A 20,248-nucleotide genomic window follows, 5' to 3' on the forward strand; every position below is an offset into this window, starting at 1 on the left:
GAAGTTGAGGGAATAGCTGAGTGGATCGTACCGGCACTGCAACGACGATTGGTGGCTCGCTGGGTGCAACATTTTGCTCCGTTTCTTGAGCCTCCTCATCAGATTTGATAGGCCACAGCAGTTTGTTGATGCATTGTCTGTTCTTGAAGATGAGTGACTAGTCGTGGCGGTGCCACCATCACCACGGCGGCTTGTGGTGGCAGAAGTGGTTTTTGGCCACCAGGAGAGAGCCAACTGTGTCATCTCTGGTTAATCCTGTCTTGGAAAGTAATGATAGAAACTGAAAGACCTTTTAGGCTAGCACAAGTAGGAGTGGAGAAGGTGAGTAGTAGTAGGAGGAGGAGTGTCGTATCTCTTTTTGGGGTGAGGGTTGGGGGGGGAGGGGGGGAATACATATAGGCCAGTATTGGTCATTAGTGTCCAAATATGAAACAATATATAAATGTTATCATGTATGTATAGCTTATGATATTTAATTAGTACAATGAATGAGGGGAAGATTGAAACTTTTGACGCGACTAGACAAGTAAACTAGGGGTGTGGTAAGAAACCCAGGAGAGTTAAGATTTCGAGTATGGACAAGTGTTAGAGTGGGATTAGAGAAAGGTAAAGAGATTGAGTTTTGTGATGTACTATTTTTTTGTAAGAAATTTTTAGTGCTACAAAATATATTGCACATGCACACCATAGATTTATTAACAATTTGCGTATGCCATACATAGATCGAGGAAGATGGTGAGGCAACTTCTCTCCACCAACACGCTTGACAACTTGTTTATCATATCAATAATATCTTCACAATTTGATTCTTACAAAGTTCTTCAAATCTCTAAAAAGCACCCCCCCCCCCTTCCCACAAAAAAAAAACAAATGAAAATGAAAGAAAGAAGGAAATTGAAGTAGGCTGAATTTGAAATGTGTTATTACAATTAGTTATTAGTATTAACAAAATATTGAAATGTGGAGGTAACAAATAACAAGGAGCCAACTACTTTCTTTTTTTTTTTTTTTTTTTCTGAAATAAGTGAATGAGGAGGGTTTTGGAACCAACCCCTATTTGCTCAAAAACTTATATAGTTTATTTGTTGGTAATCATTTTTTAAGTTTTAAATTTTTATTGGTTTAGGTTAGTCAAATACACTAATTCTCATCCGCTGACCCACCATATGCAACGGCTACTTGTAGCTGTGAGGGGATTTCCCTGTCCCTAATATTTATATATTTATTGTAAACAAAAAATTATATTCATAGTTGAAGATTCCAACTAATTTGATTATTATTACTCTTAAAACATCAGAGGGAAACACTATATATATATATGTATGTATTTTTTTTTAAAAAAAAAAAGAAAAGAAAAGAAAAGAAAATGATTAGAGCAAGTGGGTAAAGCTGGTAATGGCATTGGCAGCAGCAAGCAGTTGAGTGTTCTTATATTATATTTGTGGGATTGTCAGATTAATAAATAATAAAAGACAATATAATAAAGCAAGAATTTGAGTGTGAGCTGACGCAGAAATTGACTGTCTCTGTCTCATCACAATATTCTCTAATTATATAATCAAATTTTCTGTACTTGACTAATTAATTAATTAGCCTCATAAAAGATTTGTGGTTAGATCAGTTGTGAATTGATACATACATAGGGCAGGTTGTATTTTTTGGAGATCTCACCATAATTAATTAATTAAAAACACTAATAATAATGAATTATATGGAAAACAAAAATGAGAGTTGATGTGAAGACTACTTAGTACTCACTGCTCATCTCATCAGGATGAAAAGAATACTAATACTACTGCTCACTGCTCACTGCTCACTGCTCATCACTCATCCAATTGGGCCTCAGCATCAAAGCCCAAACCACTACTTCTTCTATCTTTATGGGCTTTCCACTTCATGTTTGGACTGTCTTCTCAACCTCCCACTCCCACGCCTCTGCGCGAGTACACTCTCTCAAACTTACTTCCCTCTCCCTTGCCCTACCTTAGCTATTCTCATTTGTACTCGCCCCCAAATCTCCCCATCCACCCTCCCTCTGCTCCGCCCTTCCACCTCTACTGTTGACGTACTCATCATGCAATCAATTTCTCAACTGTTTTACGCAATGTGAGTTCTTCCCCCAAATTTCAAAGTTACAATTGAGGTCATATTTTCCTTCGGTTAGCCCACAAATTCGCACCCGATCGAATCTTTCTTTCTTGCACAGTGCTAGTGTTCTTTTTCGACTTCAGTCTTCCTCTTCTTCTTTCTTTTGTGTGTCCCTGTCTCTACGACCAAGTATACCCCTCTATCCTCACTGCGAGGGGTTGCTGCAGAAACAAGAAACACAGTTTATTCTCAATGAGGATCCCTCTCGACCCTCCAACCGCTGAAAATCATAAACACAATCACCTGTTTGCTGACACTGCTACAGTTGAAGTGCGCAGTGGAGATCAAGCAACTGCTGTTGCGCCTGAATATGATAGGAGCAAATTGGCTGATGGGGATGGAGGGGAAACCAGTTATCGTAAATCATTAGAGCCTCATGGGAGCATGGAATTTGAGTCCAAAGAGGATGCTTTCAACTTTTATAAAGAATATGCATCCTCTGTCGGATTTTCTGCCATCATAAAAGCCAGTCGTCGGTCAAGGATTTCAGGGAAATTCATCGACGCGAAATTTGTGTGTACCAGATATGGAAGCAAGCGAGGCACGTCTTTGTATGAAAACTCGCAACCTGCGGATGACACAGCAAGCAGGGACCCTGTGAAGAAAAAGCGAGGCAGAATAAACAGATCCGCGTCAAAAACAGATTGCAAGGCTTGTTTGCATGTTAAGAGAAGGCAGGACGGAAGGTGGACTATTAGCAGTTTTTTAAGTGAGCATAATCATGAACTTGTTCTGGACCAGGCTGGTCGAACAAGTTTGGATATCTGTCATCACAATGCTTATGCGCTCAATGCTGTCCAGGCTAAGAAAAAAAAGACATTTATATCCATGTCTCCACAATCTGGTCGGGTGCAGAAAGCTGAGGGTCATGCGACCGCCGGTTCGAGCTTTTATGGATCGCGTTTAGGTTTTCGGGAGGGAGATGCGCAGGTCATGTTTGAATATTTTTCTTGTATGCAAGAAGAGAACCCATACTTCTTCTATGCGATGGATTTGGATAGAGAGCAGCATTTGAAAAATGTCTTCTGGGTCGATGCAAAAGGTAGGATTGATTACCAGATCTTTGGAGATGTAGTGTTGTTTGACACTATGTATAAAAAGAATGAATTTAAATTGCCATTTGTTCCCTTTATTGGCGTGAATAATCACTTTCAGTTCCTGTTACTTGGATCTGCATTAGTTGCGGATGAGAGTAAATCTACATATGTTTGGCTGATGCGGGCTTGGATTAGGTCAATGCGTGGCCAAGTTCCAAAAGTGATATTGACTGATCAAGACCCAGCACTAAGAGAAGCCATAGCTGAAGTTCTTCCAGGGTCTCGCCATTGTTTTTGTTTGTGGCACATATTGAGTAAGATTCAGGAAAAGCTTGGTTGCGTTATAAGACAGCATGAGAACTTTATGGATAAATTTTATAAGTGCATTTTAAAGGCACAAACCGAAGCACAGTTCGAAAAAAGATGGTGGAAATTGGTAGATAGATTTGATTTGAGAACCGATCAGTGGGTGCAATCATTGTATGATGAACGCCTAAGATGGGTTCCGATGTTCATGAAAGATATATTTTTGGCAGGGTTGTCTTCAACACAACGTCTGGATAGTATTACTTCTCTTTTAGATAAATGCTTATCGCGTAAAACAAGTTTAAAAGAGTTTTTGCATCAATATACCATAATGTTACAGGACAAGTACGAAGATGAAGCAAAAGCAGATTTTGATACTTGGCATAGGCAACCAGGACTGAAGTCTCCCTCACCTTACGGGAAACAAATGGCCAAAATATATACTCATGCTGTATTCAAAAAATTCCAAGTTGAGGTTTTGGGCGTGGTTGCTTGTCACCCAAAACTAGAAGGCAAAGATGGTCCAACCACAACATTCAAGGTTCAAGACTTTGAACAAAATCAAGTCCATAAAGTGATATGGAATGAAAAAACAGCCGATACATCTTGTACATGCCGGTTGTTTGAGTACAATGGTTTTCTTTGTAGACATGTGATGATTATTCTTCAAATTTCTGGTGTGAATAATATCCCAGGCAAGTATATCTTGAAACGCTGGACGAAAGATGCAAAGAAAAGAGAGGCAGTGAAACAAATAGATGCCACTGTGTCCAGGAATCAGCGCTACAACGACTTATGTCAGCGTGCTTGTAAACTAGGTAATGAAGGGTCACTATGCCAAGAGACTTACAGCATTGTTTTTACTGCACTGGAGGCAGCTCTAATAAAGTGTGAGAGCATCAATAGCTCAGTTCAAAATGTAACGGGGCCCAGTTCTCCCTCAAATGATCGTCTTCATGAATTTGAAGTGACTCGAGGTAAGTTCAGTGGCAAGACTATCAAAGAGGGCATCATCTCCGGAAAAGAAAAGGTGAATCTTTCAATCCATATTTTAGGTACATCTAGAGAAGGAGGTAACATGCACAGGGGCACATTGCAGGGATCAAATGGTTTTTGGTCTTAGTTTCTAACTTAGTTTAATTATAATCTTGGAATAGATGTTGGTTGCAATATAATGACTTACAACTCCGTGTTGCAGGGGTATCTAAATTTTCGACCATCAGCGGTTGATTGTTCTTATGTATCACAAGAAAGTGTACGATGGATGGTATGATGTCATTACATCCTTTTATGTAAAGAGAAGAATGTGCTGTTACAAGTTTTCAGCTTGATTTTAACTTGAATCGCAGTTTGTCTCATGGAACCAAAATGTCATGATAAATATAGGGACAACTAAATTTGAGAGTTCCAACTATTGGTGGCATTTCTGGCAACCAGGATATTGTTCCAGTGGTATGCAGATGCTGTTTAATCTTCTTCTTTATTCAGGCTTGGATTGTGATAGCATTCTTAATTCTTGTCATAACTGCAGGACCAACTGAATAGAATTGATGATTGCCAAGCACACATCGCGGACCTGGTGGTGCAACTTTAGTCACAGCTTCTCTATATTTAACATGTTCTCCAGACTTTACAACTGAATCTCGTGGTTTTCTTAGGGACAATGGAACTCAACAGCATCATCTAACATTGCACATCACCTCTGTTTAGAAAGATTGCATGAAACTGTCTAGGATGATATCACGAGGCTGCACTTTTATATTTGGACAGAAAGTGAAAATCTCTGGGTAATTTCATGACGTGGAAATTCTGAGTTTTTAAAGTGAGTGAGACTGTAATATCAGTTAATGATTTCCACTTGCATGCTTCCAGGAGAAAATTCATTTCAGATCACAGAACATTGGGAATTTGTTGCCAATCCAGCCAAACATGTTAGGTTGGTATATGCAGCGATTTGTGCTCATTTTATGCTTAAGTTTTTTGAGGATGGTTACAGATTTGTTTGTACGTCTGCAGTCCATGACCTCTTTCTTGTGTTCGTAATTGTTTTCTCAGTCTTGTTGCTGAATCCACAGTTTAAGGATCATTGAAAGATAGTGATAAAAACTAATTTTCCAACTCTTGGCTGTTGAGGAGAAGAGGTAGACATGAATAAGCCTTGTTCAGTGATGCTCGGTAGAGTTGATCAACTTGCTTTATATTTAAGAAAGCAATTCAAGGTAACTGATTTAGTTTTTCTTTCAATTTCTTTTATTTACTTTTGAAGGTTCAGCCAACCGCAATTGATATAGGTTGACAGGTCGGAGGCAAAACTGATAATAGAGATTCATAAAATTGCATCCGCATGCATGGCGAAGGGATTAAAGTTTACACAACATACGCCCGTCTCCTCCAAAGCCATCGTCTAACTTCTCTAGTTCTCCTATTCGTCCAGCATTGGATGGATCGCATGGTCCTTCAGGATCAGAATGGCCAAGGTTGCAGCACAAATCTTATTAGAAGCCGGATGTTGTCATTTCTCTTTACACTCATTGACCCATAATTTTTACAAATAGGAAAAAGTTGCCGGTCATATCCAAAACGTATGCGATAATTCTATCTTCATATCCAAAATGTATGCGATAATTCTATCTTCCTATCTTCTATATCCACGTGTTTTCTTTTTCTTTTCTTTTTTTTTTCAAATACCCCAGAAAATCTGAGACACGTTCACTCGGTATTTGTATTTGAAGAATATCTGAAAACACAAGAAACCAATTTTAGGTTGGTCTGTAGTTGGTGTTGGCCGATTAGTTATTTTGCTTTAAGAATATCTGCAATCATAAGTAACCAATTTAGGTTGGTGTTTAGCGGATTTAGTTATTTTATCACCCTCTCAAACAGTATCAATCATATAGTTTCATTACTACAAAAGTTGAGCATAAATTTGCAGTTGTACAGTTAATATATATCTGATGCCTATGTTATCTACTGGCTCTTAAATGCTGTGAAGGAGCTGTCATTCTATTTAATCAATTCATATCGCACGGATTTACCAGTAATCATATCATCTGCCGCATGATGAAGCGTGAAAAAATCAAACACTAATTCCCGGAATTCCTAAGGCCACTTTCCCTCTATAGACTACGAATGGTGAAAACAACACTTACATTATTATACAAATAAACTTTGCAGGTTTACTGAAAATCACATAAGATATAGCGATTCGAGCCCCTACAAGGCTCAGAAAGTCGGAGCAATATGTAAAGAAAACAGCCTCTTCAATTTCAGTCCTCAATCTAAATATTGAGTACAAAACCAGAAGCAAATCCCTCTACAGGTAAAACTTTCAGGATGTTGAACATATATGAGATCACTATCGCTATATCTCCATTGTCACAAAACAAGGAGACTGGAAGTTTTCCAATAGTAGCACGATAGATTCCAAAGGTATTAAAAAAGAAACATACTGGGTTGAAATCACTCCATAATAACATTTGCGCCAACTGCTTTCATCTTCTCAATAATTTTTTCTGCTTCTTCCTTAGAAACTCCCTTTTTAAGAATAGCAGGCATCTTCTCCACCAAGTCCTTAGCTTCCTTTAGTCCCAAGTCAGTAAAACTGCGAATTTCTTTAATTACTTTAAGCTTTGAAGCTGCATCAAAAGATTCCATCTTCAACTCAAAAGCTGTCTTTTCAGGCTTCTTTTCTTCCTTTGCTGCAGCTGCTGTCTTCATTGCCGCTCCAGCCACTCCAACAGTACCTGGCTTCATGACCCCAACGACTAGCTTCTCCTTCATACCCAACTTCCTCATTATAATAGAAGACAACTCTCCAGCTTCAACAAGTGTGAGTCCAGATATTTCATCAACAAGTCTCCATACCCTGTCACTCGGGGGACTACGATGCTCTGTGGGATCAAAATTTGCGGGATCGTAATCAGCTGGGAGCCTTCTTTGATCTATCTCTACTTCTTCCTCCTCTTCATCCTCCATCCTTGCAGGTTGTGCGAAGTGTCTGGTCACTCCAATAGACTTCACAGAACAAGATGCAATGACAGGAGAGCATATATGGTTTCTGAAGGATCCATGTGATAAATGATGCCTTACTCTTGCAATCAAACTCATTTCCAAATTTCGACTCAAACTTGATATTCACAGACCGATAAATTATACCACTTAGAGCCCCCAAGAGAAAAAATTGCCAAGATCCTGCAAGTAAAAGAAAATGAAAAGAAGAAAGAACCAACCCCGAGTTAGATCAGAATACTTGAGCATTCGCTGTCCACAGAAAAAGGCACCAAAGTGTTTAAGCTCCAAAATTGTACCAATTTTGACATAAATAGTATAGAATTTCTTTTGCCAAAACGACCACAACAGAACTCCGAAATGTTAACCTTCAGCTTAGATACTAATGAAAACGAAATTTTCTTAAATAAGGGTCCTGCAATATACTTGCACTGTGACACAACCACATCCTCGGAAAAAGCATATCACTGAGAAATCAGGAAAATGATACCTTTATTCAACACTGATTACAATGGAAAAAAGAAACTAACAGAAAATATAATTATAATCTCAGCCAATTTAACTGAAGTCTGGTTCAGGACAGAAATTAATGACAGTGTACATAAGCAGTTGGTCAAACACCTTAGAATTAAAGCGTGAAGTAGACAAGATTTGAGTATTGGGTGGATCGGGGGAAAAGAAGAGAGAAAATGTACGCACCTTGGAGGAGAGAGGAAGAAGGCTAAGAACCCTAATTGCGGTTTCAGAGTGTGGGGTAAAGTTGGAGAGTGAAAGCTGAAATTACAAATTACTTTTTCACATTAAAAACAAAGAAGAAGAAGAAGAAGAAGAAGAGAAAGGTGGAAATTAGAAATTAGAAATTATTTTAAGAAAAAAGGAAAAAGATGTTTTTGATATTTTTTAAATATTAATTATTGTTATTTTACATTGATAGATATATCCATTTTGATTTTATTATATGAAAAAGCTAAATAAAATAATAATTAAAAAATAATTTTGAAACAGGAACTATCCCTTGGGCCAACACCACCATAAACCAAACCCTTCTGCCCCGGCCCAATATATTGAACCAAATATCGAAGATTTCAACAAATATGAACATTGCATACAACAAATCAATGCATTTCCACAAACTCAGTCATCCATCACCCTAATAACCATCAAATCTTCCTAATCACTCGGAAACAAGAATACGAGAATAAATAGCAAACCCGTTTGTGCTGACAACACCAATCGTCGCTGGAGATGGATTCAGGTTTTCAATAGTTGGTTTGGGGCTAGGATTTTAGGATTTACATTTGGGGAGAAAATATTGGTGAAGTCAGAGTTGTGAAAGAAAGAGAAAAAAGAGAAAGTATATTTTTTAATATTAATTGATTGTCAATTATTAAATATATAGTATAATATTTTAATCTAATATTATAAATATAAAATATCTAATCATATCATTCCATTATATTGACAATTTCAAAAAACTGATCATACTATGAGGGCGGTTGGGCAAGTCGGCCCCCATCGTCTAGGGACATCTCTCTTTCAAGGAGGCAGCGGGGATTCTAATTCCCCTGGGGGTAGGACTAATTAGTTTAGTAGTAATATAATAAATAAAAATATACAAGTTATTGTATAGTTATTAATATTAATAAAAATATAAGTTATTCTTTAAAAGTTGTTGTTCTTATTGTATACAAAAAAAATTTAAGAGACAAATTTCTTAAATCAAAGTGCAAAATAGTGATTGATCTCATTATAATTTTTAGATTCATTTTTGGAATCATCAAATTTTTACATAAATTTACAAGTGATTCATTGCATACAATGTATCTTAATATAAATATAAAACTGAGAAATAAATATAAAAAATCATAAGTAAATTACTTATCAATTTAAAAAAGTATAAAATAATAAAAATCTATATTAAAGTATAACATAAAATTATGTGTCATATTAAATAATTGTTTCATAAAAAATGTTATAAAATTTACTAAGTTGTTGATTGAGCTTGTTTTTGTATAAAAATTAAATATATAAATAAAAGTATCATAATTTATTATTATCAAAAATAAAACATATAATATTAATTAATAATTATAATATATGATCAATTTTGAGTATAAATTGATAAATATTGAATATGAAATTAAATATATATATATATATATATATAAAAACTCACAATCTCATGAATAAAGAAAAATGAGGTGGAACTGGAACTCAAGTGGGCGTCTGCCACCCCTAATTTGATATCCTTACTTATTCAGTCTGCTAACAACATTGATTCCAAAATTGAAACCCCTCCCTTTTATTTTTATTCTGCCAACTTATTCTACACCAAGTTGATGCGATGCCTTAGTAATAAAAAATCAATTAGAAAAGTAAATCCATCAATAAAATATAATATTAGAAGATTGAGATATTGCAATCAATTGTAAATTAAAATGGGTGTGAAGGAACTTGATTTCTTGTTAATTCATTTCATATATAGCCAGACTTCAATCAACAATAGGTCTAGTGGCAACAACAGCAAGATGCTTCAATTTGCTTTTTTAGGAAATAGCAATAGAAAGATCCTCCAACATCCAATTGGAAGGACTATATAGAATTTGCCAACTTGACTCTACACTTTTTCTCACTATTATGTTATTATTATTGCATTATCATGAACCATATTGGTATATACGTGGAAGCCGGTCTGAAGAAAAATGTTGTGGTTTTTTATTTCTTAGGTAGCTTTTAATCAGAGAGTGCCGCCTTCAGATTTCAGAGTCGTCATTTAGCCAAATTGCAACTCATTCTCGCATTCTGATGATTTACAGGCCTCAATCAAGGGGACAAAAAAACAGCAACCAAGAAGAAAGCCTCTTATATAATCCATCTCAAAATCAATGAAATAAAGACAACTAAAACGCAATCTCACAGGGAGCGTGAAATGTTCTCCCACGGCAGATGGCCTCAAGGTTTTCTCCAGCATATGAGCAAAGGGGTGACACTTCCACACCTGATGATTCAACACCAAAAGATGGCATAAATAAGAAAATGTGACTTGTAAGTTGATTAAAATAGAAATTTCAGATTTCTTTTCTTTTCTTCTCTTTACCCAATTACAAAAGATGTTGCCACTATAATCAAAATCCAAATACAAACACAAAATTACCAGTTGCATATAGGGGCACCGAATGAGTCAAGAATCCACCAGCGGCAACCACCCAACGAGTGTGCAGACGAAGGACCAGCAGGCGAGCACTATCAGGAGTATCAAAGTTTGATCCATTGGCATTTTTCACTGGTGCAAATTCTTCCTCACGCAAAACCTATACAAATAAGCCAAGAGTTCATCCAAATTACATGTATTGCCTTGTTCCCTCTTTCCAAAAAGTAGCAGAAAAGTAATCAGGAGATACCTCAAAAAGTGCTGTGGAAGGTGCATAAGGAAATGCATCAAATATAAATTGCTCTAGTTTGTAACCCACTGTGTGCCCGTGAATCGAAGGGATATTCTTTTCTGCTAGATGATAGCTGCACCCACAGAACAAAAACTGCTAGATCATCCCATCAATGAAAACACTGGAAATAGCATTTAAGATCATCCCAAACTCATTCTGCTTATTCATACAGAAAAAATGTTTTAACTGTCAGATATGCCCACTTTTTCAGTTTAATAGCTGGAACATATCAACTAAGCAAAAGAGAAGAAAATCCACAACTTTCCATCAAATGTGTGCAAAAGGAAAAGATGCGTCAAGATTCAATGCAGGAATCAAGATAAGTAAAAATGTGAGGACCAAAACCAACCTGATATAATACAGATATCTCAATCGAGAATAAATAGAGCACTTGCAACAGAGTCACAAACAGCCAAAATTTGTAGAAAGTCTAGTTGGGAGCAAAGCAAGATGACATTGACAGAATAATGTTAGATTAGCTAGGGACACAAGTTGTAAGGAAACACTCACAAAAACGCATGCAGGGGAGTGAGTGTGTGGTGGGGGGTGGGGGGAGAGAGAGAGAGAGAGAGAGAGAGTTACTGACATGCTATCCTTCTCAAGACCATTTGCTACTTGGTTCAAAAATTCTAAAGTGAACATATGTAGGCAAACCTGAAACGAGGAAGGCACATAAGAGAAGGAAAAGGAATACCAACAAATACATGTAAAAGTTGCTACAGAGCATTTTACAGGCACAAGAAAGCTTTCTAAGGTACTTAAATTACATTTGACATTTAGGCTTTAAAAACCATTTGGATTTCGATTATGCCATAACTCAGTTAAAATATTAACAAAAAACGTTTTACTGTTTCTTGGTTGCGAATTATATCATTCTGATTCTATACCTACTTTCAATTTTAGGTTGTATGGACGTACTCAAAGACACATCGATTCCTGAATATGAAGAGTCAACACAAACTGCTTTTAACTGGAGCAGGGTCTATTCACCCGAAGCTGCAATTACAATCCACTATTCTAAAGGTACTCCACTTTATACATTTTAAAGTATAAGAGCTGACAAGAGAACATCAGCCATGATCAGATGTACAAGCGGGACCATGGTTAACACATTTGGAACTCCAAAGGAGAATATAACAGAACTGAATAAAAATGGAACGGATCCACTACATCCAAATGCTTAAAAACAATTACTAGAACTAACACAAGATTATCAAGATTTAGGTGATTAATTAAGGGGGAATATCTACCAAAACTTGACAGAAACATTACACGCAGCAAACAAGTAAATAAAACTTGAATTATTGTGGGATAGCACTCTGAAAGCATGAATAATTTTATTTGTTTAAAAAAAAACATTGCGATGCATTTCAATATGGTGTTTATGAGCACTGTATTTACTACAGAGAGCTCTTGACACTAATAACCACAAACCTAGTTTTACAATTGAAAAGAGGAAACAAATGTACTTAGACGATATTCAAATGAAATTAGAGAACGACCATACATTACTCCAACAAAAGCGAAGTCGGCCAGTTTCCTGATTTATTGCACTAGCTAGTGACTGGTCCAGTTCACTGTACTCAACCACAGAGAATGGTCCACCTTTCCCTCGGCGAACAAATACACCAACCTTCTCTTGTGGGTATGCCTAAATCCAGTAAATTGAGAAGGAAACCATAAATAATATGTATAACCACTAATTCTTAGGTCTCATTATTTCAAATATGAAAACCTACAGACCTTCCGGACAACCTTTGCAGCAGCAGCAACACCGGTTTCGATGAAATAACCCACGAAAGTTGGATCAGCTACGCGTATCTGTTTGCAAAACATTCTTGTTTGGTTATGAGTAGAATATATCTTGAGATAAATTCAACCTGGAAAAAAAATAGGAGCATAAGAAAGAAAAAGAAATAACTCACCAAAGCATTATCAACTCCACAACAATCCAAGTATTTTATGCCTCTCGTAGCCATATCTTCCAATAACCTTGAAGATTTCAAAGCTGCAACAAGAAATCTTCCAAGTTGAATCACAACATATTTTGGAAGTTGGTGAAGGCCAAGAGCAAACCACAAAGATAACATGCAATTCATCTTAATTAAGTGCACCTGAATAAACTCCTCCATTTCCATCAGGAGACTTTGCCACCTGGCTTTAGAAAATAGATATTTATAACTATTTACTGATAAACTGAAGAAGTAATAAACATAAATAAATAAATAAAAGCAGACATAAAGAACATAAAAGAAAACCATGACTACCAGTATGTTATGAAAACCTTTTGAGAGTGAAACATAAGCAGAAACATATATCTTAATATAAGTTACAATTATGTTGTGCCTTCGCAAAGACATCTTATCAAGAAGAAAGTATTATTCATCATACTAAAGGCACTTTCACAACAAAAAGCCGATTGCACGCTACCGTGTTGATAAAACACAGTCGATTATGTGTATCCAAAATGAGAGTTATCAAGTTACCAAGGTCTAGATATGAATCTGATCAATGATAACACATTCAATCAAAGTAACCAAGAATAAACCCTACTCTGTATGGAGTTTCCATTATAAATCTACCATCTCTGGACACACAAGGAATCGTGCCCTGCTGGAAGAAGGTGACCTGCGTCCAATTTAGATTTTCACAATGAGTTTTTTATGTTTAATATCAAAAACCCAAACCAAAGTCAAAACATTCTTACTTGCTCTGCTTCAAGCCCAAAATATTTATGGCTCTCAAAGAACTTGCGGGTGGGTTCATCAGTAAATGGACTGGTCATTATGTACCAATGTATGGGGGTAACACTTGCAGAACCTGCATGTACCGAAGTGATCAAAGTCACAGGTCAAACAAATGAGGCAACTGGAGTCCATGACAGAAGATGAAACTCACCCTCATTTACAGATTGAGCTGCCAGTCGTTGAATACATAAAATTCGCTCAGCTTGAAGCTGGAAAAGTGATTTTCCAGATGGAAGTCCAATATCTAAAATGAGGATAAGAAAAACTCTCAAGTGTCAAAAAGAGTACATTTCAAGGACAAGAATTAGTGTAGTTAACAGGATATATTTTGAAGATGCTTTCACAAATTGTCAAAATCAATAGAACGGCTGATTTCATTTTCCAGTTGTCTCGATATGGTACGAGAGGAATGATAGTAGATGGATTAGAGGTCATTATACATATACATACAAATGAGAAGTCCCCCTTCAAGTTTAACGTCAGTAATCAAGCAAACATCCATATAACTTACTGAAACAGCCTTTTGGGTCTGAACTTCCAAGGCGAGTTCCCTGCAATCAGAATATCCAAGAGTTACAAGGGGAACATTCAAGAACCTAATAAGCAGGCGGCATTCCAATGGTCTACTTGAGAATAATGGTAATTTATGTTTAGCGTAGTCCCCAAATGAATCAGAATCTTATAGACAAGTATTTGTCAGCAAGCATGTATAATCTCGTTGCGTGCATCCAAACTATAGCAGGTTTAGATGCATAACACAGAATTGCATGTCATATTTCGCATTCATAATAAGCAGTATAGTTGCTATAATGCATAGTAACTGCCAATCATTATTGGAGAAACTTGAAGTATGAAAATGTTATATTGGTGGGTCCACAATAACTACTCTAATGACATTATTGTGAATTAGGTCCTCTATGACTATTCCTTTAAAAAAAGGTTTTACCACACACACACATGCAGATATGCTCATTCCATTAAGCAATCCACAAGGAGGTCCTCAGATACATATTTTCTTCAATGCTTTTAAGTCTTGTTTCTAGAGTTAAAAAAGATTTGATCGTCATCCTGGATGGAGGAATGGTGAATGATTAACAAACCTGTCCACCAGACAGAAGTAGCACGCCCAACTTTCCATCCGAGATGGCCTTTAATCCCATCTTCCACCACCTCTCTCTTTCTTCCATTGTCCGCTTCTCTACAGTCGACACATTGGTCTCTGGAACCGGCTCTATAGCTGCTGCCGGGAGCCCTAAAAAGATGAAGCAAATTTGGTGAATTAAGCGCACAAAAGTGATTTATTAAGACATGCAAAATACAAGTGGAAGTTAACAGAGGAACCTTGAGAGCGAAAGGAGCACCGAATAATCCGATCTATTCTTGGAAGATCTAAGTTCTGCAAAAAAGTTTATTAACCCTAAAATTCTCAAACATATAAAGAATTACTCCAAGAAAAGAATCCGACAAGTGAACCAGCAAGTAATTGGAAAAGAAGGAATTGGTATTTTTGTAGACTAACAAATATCTTGTAGCCAATGATGATGGGAAAACTATAGAATGAGGGAACAAGTTGATCAACTTCACATAAACAGAGTTGAGAGTTTGAATATTGAGTTGCTGAAAACAATTCCAATGAGTAGAATAAAGAACAAACCCCAAGGAGAGAAAGAAACTCCGAAAAGAAGAGAGAGTGACCTGGATGTCGTTGACGAGGTGGTGGCGTTCTTCAGTGGAGAGCTCGTCCCAGAGGGCAAAAGCGTCTTCTTGGCCGTAATCTTTGAGGCGCTCGAGCAGGGACTGGGGAGGGTGGGAGGTCTCATTGAGATCGGAGTCGGGTTCCCTCATCTCTAGATGTTGGGCCAGATCTAGTTAGTAGGTAGAGGGTGAGAGTTGAGAGTTGAGAGAGAGGGAAGAAAGTAATAATAAGTTAAAAGGTTGAGAAAAAACAGCAACAGTGGGGAGTGGATGAGTGGGAGGGGGAGGAAGACAAGAATAGGAGGGATGAAGAATGAGTTTGGGGTTGGAGAGAGAAATGACGAATGTAGGGCTGAGAGTTGATCGAAATTACTTAGTTATATGCTGCCTGCATCTGCATCTGCATCTGGTGGCGGTGGTGGTGGTGGCGGCCGGTTATTGCCAGTTGGTAGTTGGTAGGGTGGGGTGGGTTAATAATAATTGGAGGATAATTAATTAATTAAAAGGGATGACACTTTTTCATTATTTGAAGTTGATTGGACACGAGTGGTTATGCGGTTGTAATCATGACCCTCCACTGCCCCCTTTTATATTTTCTTGGAATTCAAAGAAAAGTTAAAAAAAAAAAAGGGCATTCCATCTCATATTCTCATAATAATAATGATAACAGTAGTATTAGCAGCGTAAGAGGGTGATAAGAAGAAGAATATGATGATGAGAATGGGTGAAAACAGACATGTCCCAATGTTGAACACTAGAATTGTAGTGTAAAAGCAAGGTATCTCAAGTATGAAGCAACCAACCAACCAACCATTGTGTCTTCTCATCCTTAATTCACTTCTTCTTCACTCAATAAATTACTATCATTCATATTAATTTATTAGGTGAGGCGTTGTTGTTTCCCACTCACTCACCAGCTACGCATTGCACCTCCACCTCCATCTCCATCTATTATTGCAAAACCTTTAAGAATTACAATGATTTTATTTAATGAGCCACATCACTATAATTCTACAAATCATAATCTTGATCCATAATTAACAACGTGTAATGAATTATTAATCGTTGAAAAAAAATATATGTAATTAAATATTTATTGGTAAGTAAGTTGTGAAGTGTGAGGGGGTGGGGTGCACCGACACTGAGCATCTCACTATTTAGTTATGAGTTAACCCAACCACCACCATAACATATTTGAGTGCACTAACATATCATTATCATATATATATAAAATTATCAATCAGAGTTTGGCTTTAATTCCTTCACTCAAATCTTACAAAAGCTGTAACACTACCACCAATAAAACAAGCGAGAAAGAAAGTCGGCCGCCACCGACAATATGTATATATATATATTTTGGTCCCTGAAAATCAAGGAAAGTTAGTTGGATATGAAGACAAAAATAGAATTGGACGCGATATGGGCCGTATGGGTATGAAGCAAACCTGACTAACCATTGGCATTGGGCTTAATTGGAGACCCAACTTTGTGATTCAACCCAGAAATTGGACACCCAAGATTTATTCATATGGTAACCAAATATTGAAAGAGCGAGTGTGTTAAGAATGGGAATTGCACACAAAAAGGATAGACTTTGTTAATATTAAGAAAAGAGAAATTGTATAAAAAATGGAAGGTAAAGATGAGAGAGATATTTATTACTACTACTACTACTACTACTACTACCCTGTGATTCTCTCTCACTACCACAGCACCACCACTATCTTCTTTCTTTTTCACCTTCCCCCAAAATCATATATATTACGCACCCCTCTCTCTCTCTCTCGCAAAAAAAGCCTGTGGAGTGGTATTGGAATAAATAAATGGGTAGAGTAGGTAGTATATATAGGAGGTGAGATGCATTAGAGGAGGTAGGAGGACAAGACATGATATTATCCCAAGTATAAATGGGTGCATCGCATCTCTCTCAAGTAAAAATCACAAGGCAGCTAACAGCTAGCTACCCCAACCCCAACCCCTCCTATACATATATATAATTAATTAATTAGTCAAGAAGAGCAGAGACACCGAGGCAGTAATTAAGTCAATGTTGGTGCCTACTTATAAATAGTACTAGACTCACCACTACTCACTCACACTCTCTACACGAGTCTCTCTCTCTCTGTGTGTATGTATCATGTATGAATATGAATATGATGATGATGATGAGAAGAGAAGGCGAGTGGGAGTCGGAGTCGGTGATGATGAAGGCTCCTGCATGGCTGCAAGGTTTAATGGCGGAGACATTCTTCGCTGCTTGTGGGGTCCATGAGAATCGCAGGAAGAATGAAAAGAACATTTTCTGTTTGAATTGTTGCCACAGTTTATGCCCACACTGCCTCCCTTCTCATCAATCCCGCTCCCATCCTCTACTCCAGGTACCTACCTACCTCCCTATATATACAACATACCTACCTCTATTAATTAACTAAAAATATTTAAGTGGTAGCTACTTGCTAGCTCATGTACGTACGTTTAATTATGGGTTTCATATAATTAGTTTAGTTTTGTTTTGTTTTGTTTCTCCATCCATCCATCCATCCAAGCTAGCTGCTACCTACACTACTGCCTCTTTCTGTCACTCTATGAATTGAATAGCAACCCCAATTAAGCTGTATGACGATATTATTTTAAATTATGTCTGTGCGTGCGGGTTGTAATTTGTAAGATGATGGAAAATCAAACTTTGATTTGTGCATGTACACATGAATTTAGGTTTATTAATTAATTAGGTGTTGAACATATATATGTATATATATATTAAGTTTAGAGTATATATAATGATGAGGTACTCTTTTGTTATTACTAAGATGTTTATATATATATATCCATCTGGTCTAACTGACTGATAATTGTAAAAGTCGGGGGGATACTTGGTTAGATAGACTACTTGGTTTTATACCCATTTATAGAAGCCTTTGCACTACCATGTTTTTAATATCATGTGTATATATATATATATATATATAGAGAGAGAGAGAGAGAGAGAGAGAGAGATTAATTTGTGCAGTGGAGTGCAGAGTGGCTCCGTCCTCCTCCTCTCAAGTCTCACCTGTTGCTTTCCATTCAAAATGATCAGTTTGACCCTAGTCAGTCTTTTTTGTCTCTATTTCCCAATTCAATTCTACTCATCAATTATCTCCATCATTTCCTCTCTCCCCCCCTCCCCCACATTCAATGATTTTTCAATTGGATGCATATCTTTGTTACTTTTGAATTATTAGTTTTTTTTTACAAAAAAAAAAAAGAGTAAAAAGTTTAGAAAAAAATGTATGTATGTATATAATTTGGAAAATTAAGTGCAGGTGAGGAGATATGTGTACCAAGATGTAATCAGATTGGAGGACCTGGAAAAGCTGATCGACTGTTCCTACATTCAGGTACGTAGCTAGGGAATTACAATTACTAGTCTATTGTGACTTGTGAGAAAGTATAATGTAATTTGTTGTTGTGGTCGTGGTCGTGGTCATGATCGTGGGCAGCCGTATACTATAAATAGTGCTAAAGTGATATTCTTGAATGAGAGATCACAATCCAAATCATCTTGCAATGTTAAGGCTTCTTCTGCCAACTCTTGTTTCACCTGCCACAGAATTCTTCAGCACCCATTCAACTTCTGCTCTCTCTCTTGCAAGGTCCGCTCCCCAATCCTAATTTTATTCTTTCATTCATGAATGTAATCATCTGAATGAATGGTGTGGCCACGTGCAGGTGGTGTATCAAGGCCAAGATCTATCACCCATCTTGTACACCTTTGATCAATCTAATCTCACCATCTCTCAATTAGTGGATGCCCAAATCACTCCAAACTCCATATTGGAGGATGAATACGGAACCCGTCATTCTGAAAATCCAACAATTAGGAATTCAAACAATAAACCAGGATTCATTATGCTCTCTAATTGGAGCAGCAGGAGAAAAGGGGCTCCTCATAGGTCTCCTCTTTCTTGAATCAACATTATAAATACGTTTATTACTATCATAAATTTTAAAAAAAAAAAAAAAAAAAGTATCTGTATAAAAGTGTAGTAGCTAGTCGATTGCTCCTTTTTTCTTTTTTTTTTATTTGTGGTTGTAGTGGGGGTGTTGTATGATCCAATACTTGTGTGTATGTGTAGGTTGAGCTGTGCAATGGGAACAATTCCTTCCTAATTCTAAATTTATATTCACTCTACTTATTTATATCTATATTATACATTAAAACTTTTAGTATATTTTACAAGTGATATCATGATTCCACGTTCATCTTTACCTATATATATATATATATATTGAATTATGGATGATAATTGTAATTAGAGATCAAATATTGATGGGCAATTGTGAATTCGCTCCATGTCACGTAGTATAGTTACCTAAATGATTTGATATCAGAAACATTAACGTAAAATTCTTTTTTCGTTAAAATTATATTTTAAATTTTAAAAACCCAAAGAAAGAAAAACATGTGGGCGGCATTTGAAAATGCAAATGGTGAGGGGTTCACATGGTGCGGGCGCGGTGGATTGGTGGGTGGGTCCATTTCTAGTCTGTTGCTGTTGCTGTTGCTGCCTCTGCCTTCTCCTTCTGCAACAAAATATAATAGCTACTGTGTAGGAAGAGCCAACTCCACGGACAACCACTCTCTCCTACTCTCATTATCTCATCTATATTTTAGACAAACTACAAAATCAATCCCCTACGTATGGGGTTGGCAAAGTTGATTTCATAATTTGGAGGGTGGGAAACTCAACCAATGAGGAGGACATCCAAACCTAAGCCCCAATTGATTTGTTAATTTCTAGCTATTTTGGCCAGGGGACCAAAATGATTATAAATTTAAATATAAAGAATGTTACTTCAGTTTCATAGTTATGGGATCGCA

The 20,248-nt window shown here is 36.8% G+C and overlaps 5 protein-coding genes across 13 annotated transcripts in view; 3 read left to right on the top strand and 2 right to left on the bottom strand.

Annotated features, from left to right (window-relative positions):
• Positions 1–100, top strand: part of LOC105175886 (protein CHROMATIN REMODELING 4) — a gene marked incomplete in the record, with an annotated part of 15,809 nt that extends 15,709 nt beyond the window's left edge. The window contains 1 exon segment of the mRNA XM_011098521.2: positions 1–100.
• Positions 1,754–6,265, top strand: LOC105175887 (protein FAR-RED IMPAIRED RESPONSE 1). Of its 8 annotated transcripts, none has more exons than XR_848936.2 (8): positions 1,757–4,521; positions 4,690–4,758; positions 4,878–4,943; positions 5,023–5,073; positions 5,150–5,278; positions 5,364–5,427; positions 5,547–5,710; positions 5,783–6,265. XR_848936.2 is itself a non-coding variant. In XM_011098525.2 (5 exons), exons 1-4 carry the CDS (start codon positions 2,341–2,343, stop codon positions 5,034–5,036), a joined length of 2,367 nt encoding a protein of 788 aa, XP_011096827.1. In that variant the 5' UTR covers positions 1,754–2,340; the 3' UTR covers positions 5,037–5,073; positions 5,150–5,273. The 8 variants fall into 8 exon arrangements, 3 of the variants coding, with proteins under 3 accessions (XP_011096827.1, XP_011096826.1, XP_011096824.1); XR_848935.2 differs by having other exon boundaries at positions 5,791–6,265; XR_002288156.1 differs by having other exon boundaries at positions 5,547–5,632; positions 5,758–6,265.
• On the bottom strand, positions 6,733–8,351 carry LOC105175889 (50S ribosomal protein L7/L12). 2 transcript variants are annotated; one of them, XM_020698363.1, is made up of 2 exons: positions 8,199–8,351; positions 6,733–7,682 (listed from the first exon to the last, which is right to left on the bottom strand). In XM_020698363.1, exon 2 carries the CDS (start codon positions 7,596–7,598, stop codon positions 6,951–6,953), a length of 648 nt encoding a protein of 215 aa, XP_020554022.1. In that variant the 5' UTR covers positions 7,599–7,682; positions 8,199–8,351; the 3' UTR covers positions 6,733–6,950. The 2 variants fall into 2 exon arrangements, with proteins under 2 accessions (XP_020554022.1, XP_020554023.1); XM_020698364.1 differs by lacking the exon at positions 8,199–8,351 and adding an exon at positions 8,121–8,143.
• Positions 10,193–15,883, bottom strand: LOC105175890 (UDP-N-acetylglucosamine diphosphorylase 1). The gene is made up of 15 exons (XM_011098528.2): positions 15,385–15,883; positions 15,031–15,085; positions 14,790–14,941; positions 14,201–14,240; positions 13,841–13,933; positions 13,650–13,762; positions 13,496–13,570; positions 13,057–13,096; positions 12,868–12,950; positions 12,686–12,763; positions 12,450–12,593; positions 11,529–11,596; positions 10,901–11,015; positions 10,654–10,810; positions 10,193–10,497 (listed from the first exon to the last, which is right to left on the bottom strand). The coding sequence occupies exons 1-15, from the start codon at positions 15,532–15,534 to the stop codon at positions 10,400–10,402; spliced, it is 1,461 nt and encodes a 486-aa protein (XP_011096830.1). The 5' UTR covers positions 15,535–15,883; the 3' UTR covers positions 10,193–10,399.
• On the top strand, positions 17,194–19,646 carry LOC105175954. Its single transcript, XM_020698469.1, has 4 exons — positions 17,194–17,762; positions 18,690–18,764; positions 18,867–19,019; positions 19,096–19,646. The coding sequence occupies exons 1-4, from the start codon at positions 17,526–17,528 to the stop codon at positions 19,333–19,335; spliced, it is 705 nt and encodes a 234-aa protein (XP_020554128.1). The 5' UTR covers positions 17,194–17,525; the 3' UTR covers positions 19,336–19,646.

Source organism: Sesamum indicum, linkage group LG12 (assembly GCF_000512975.1).
Source record: "Sesamum indicum cultivar Zhongzhi No. 13 linkage group LG12, S_indicum_v1.0, whole genome shotgun sequence".
In the NCBI taxonomy this organism is placed as follows: Eukaryota; Viridiplantae; Streptophyta; class Magnoliopsida; order Lamiales; family Pedaliaceae; genus Sesamum; species Sesamum indicum.

Bases quoted from the DNA above. Each gene is read 5' to 3' on its own strand.
- LOC105175887 (XM_011098522.2), top strand. From the start codon at position 2,341: ATGAGGATCCCTCTCGACCCTCCAACCGCTGAAAATCATAAACACAAT. The intron at 4,759-4,877 runs GTATGATGTCAT...TGATAAATATAG, and splicing joins AAGAAAGTGTACGATGGATG to GGACAACTAAATTTGAGAGT. The intron at 4,944-5,022 runs GTATGCAGATGC...TCATAACTGCAG, and splicing joins ACCAGGATATTGTTCCAGTG to GACCAACTGAATAGAATTGA.
- LOC105175889 (XM_020698363.1), bottom strand. From the start codon at position 7,598: ATGAGTTTGATTGCAAGAGTAAGGCATCATTTATCACATGGATCCTTC.
- LOC105175890 (XM_011098528.2), bottom strand. From the start codon at position 15,534: ATGAGGGAACCCGACTCCGATCTCAATGAGACCTCCCACCCTCCCCAG. The intron at 13,934-14,200 runs GTAAGTTATATG...TCCTCATTTTAG, and splicing joins AGACCCAAAAGGCTGTTTCA to ATATTGGACTTCCATCTGGA. The intron at 13,763-13,840 runs GTGAGTTTCATC...CGGTACATGCAG, and splicing joins AGCTCAATCTGTAAATGAGG to GTTCTGCAAGTGTTACCCCC.
- LOC105175954 (XM_020698469.1), top strand. From the start codon at position 17,526: ATGAATATGAATATGATGATGATGATGAGAAGAGAAGGCGAGTGGGAG. The intron at 17,763-18,689 runs GTACCTACCTAC...AATTAAGTGCAG, and splicing joins GCTCCCATCCTCTACTCCAG to GTGAGGAGATATGTGTACCA. The intron at 19,020-19,095 runs GTCCGCTCCCCA...GGCCACGTGCAG, and splicing joins TCTGCTCTCTCTCTTGCAAG to GTGGTGTATCAAGGCCAAGA.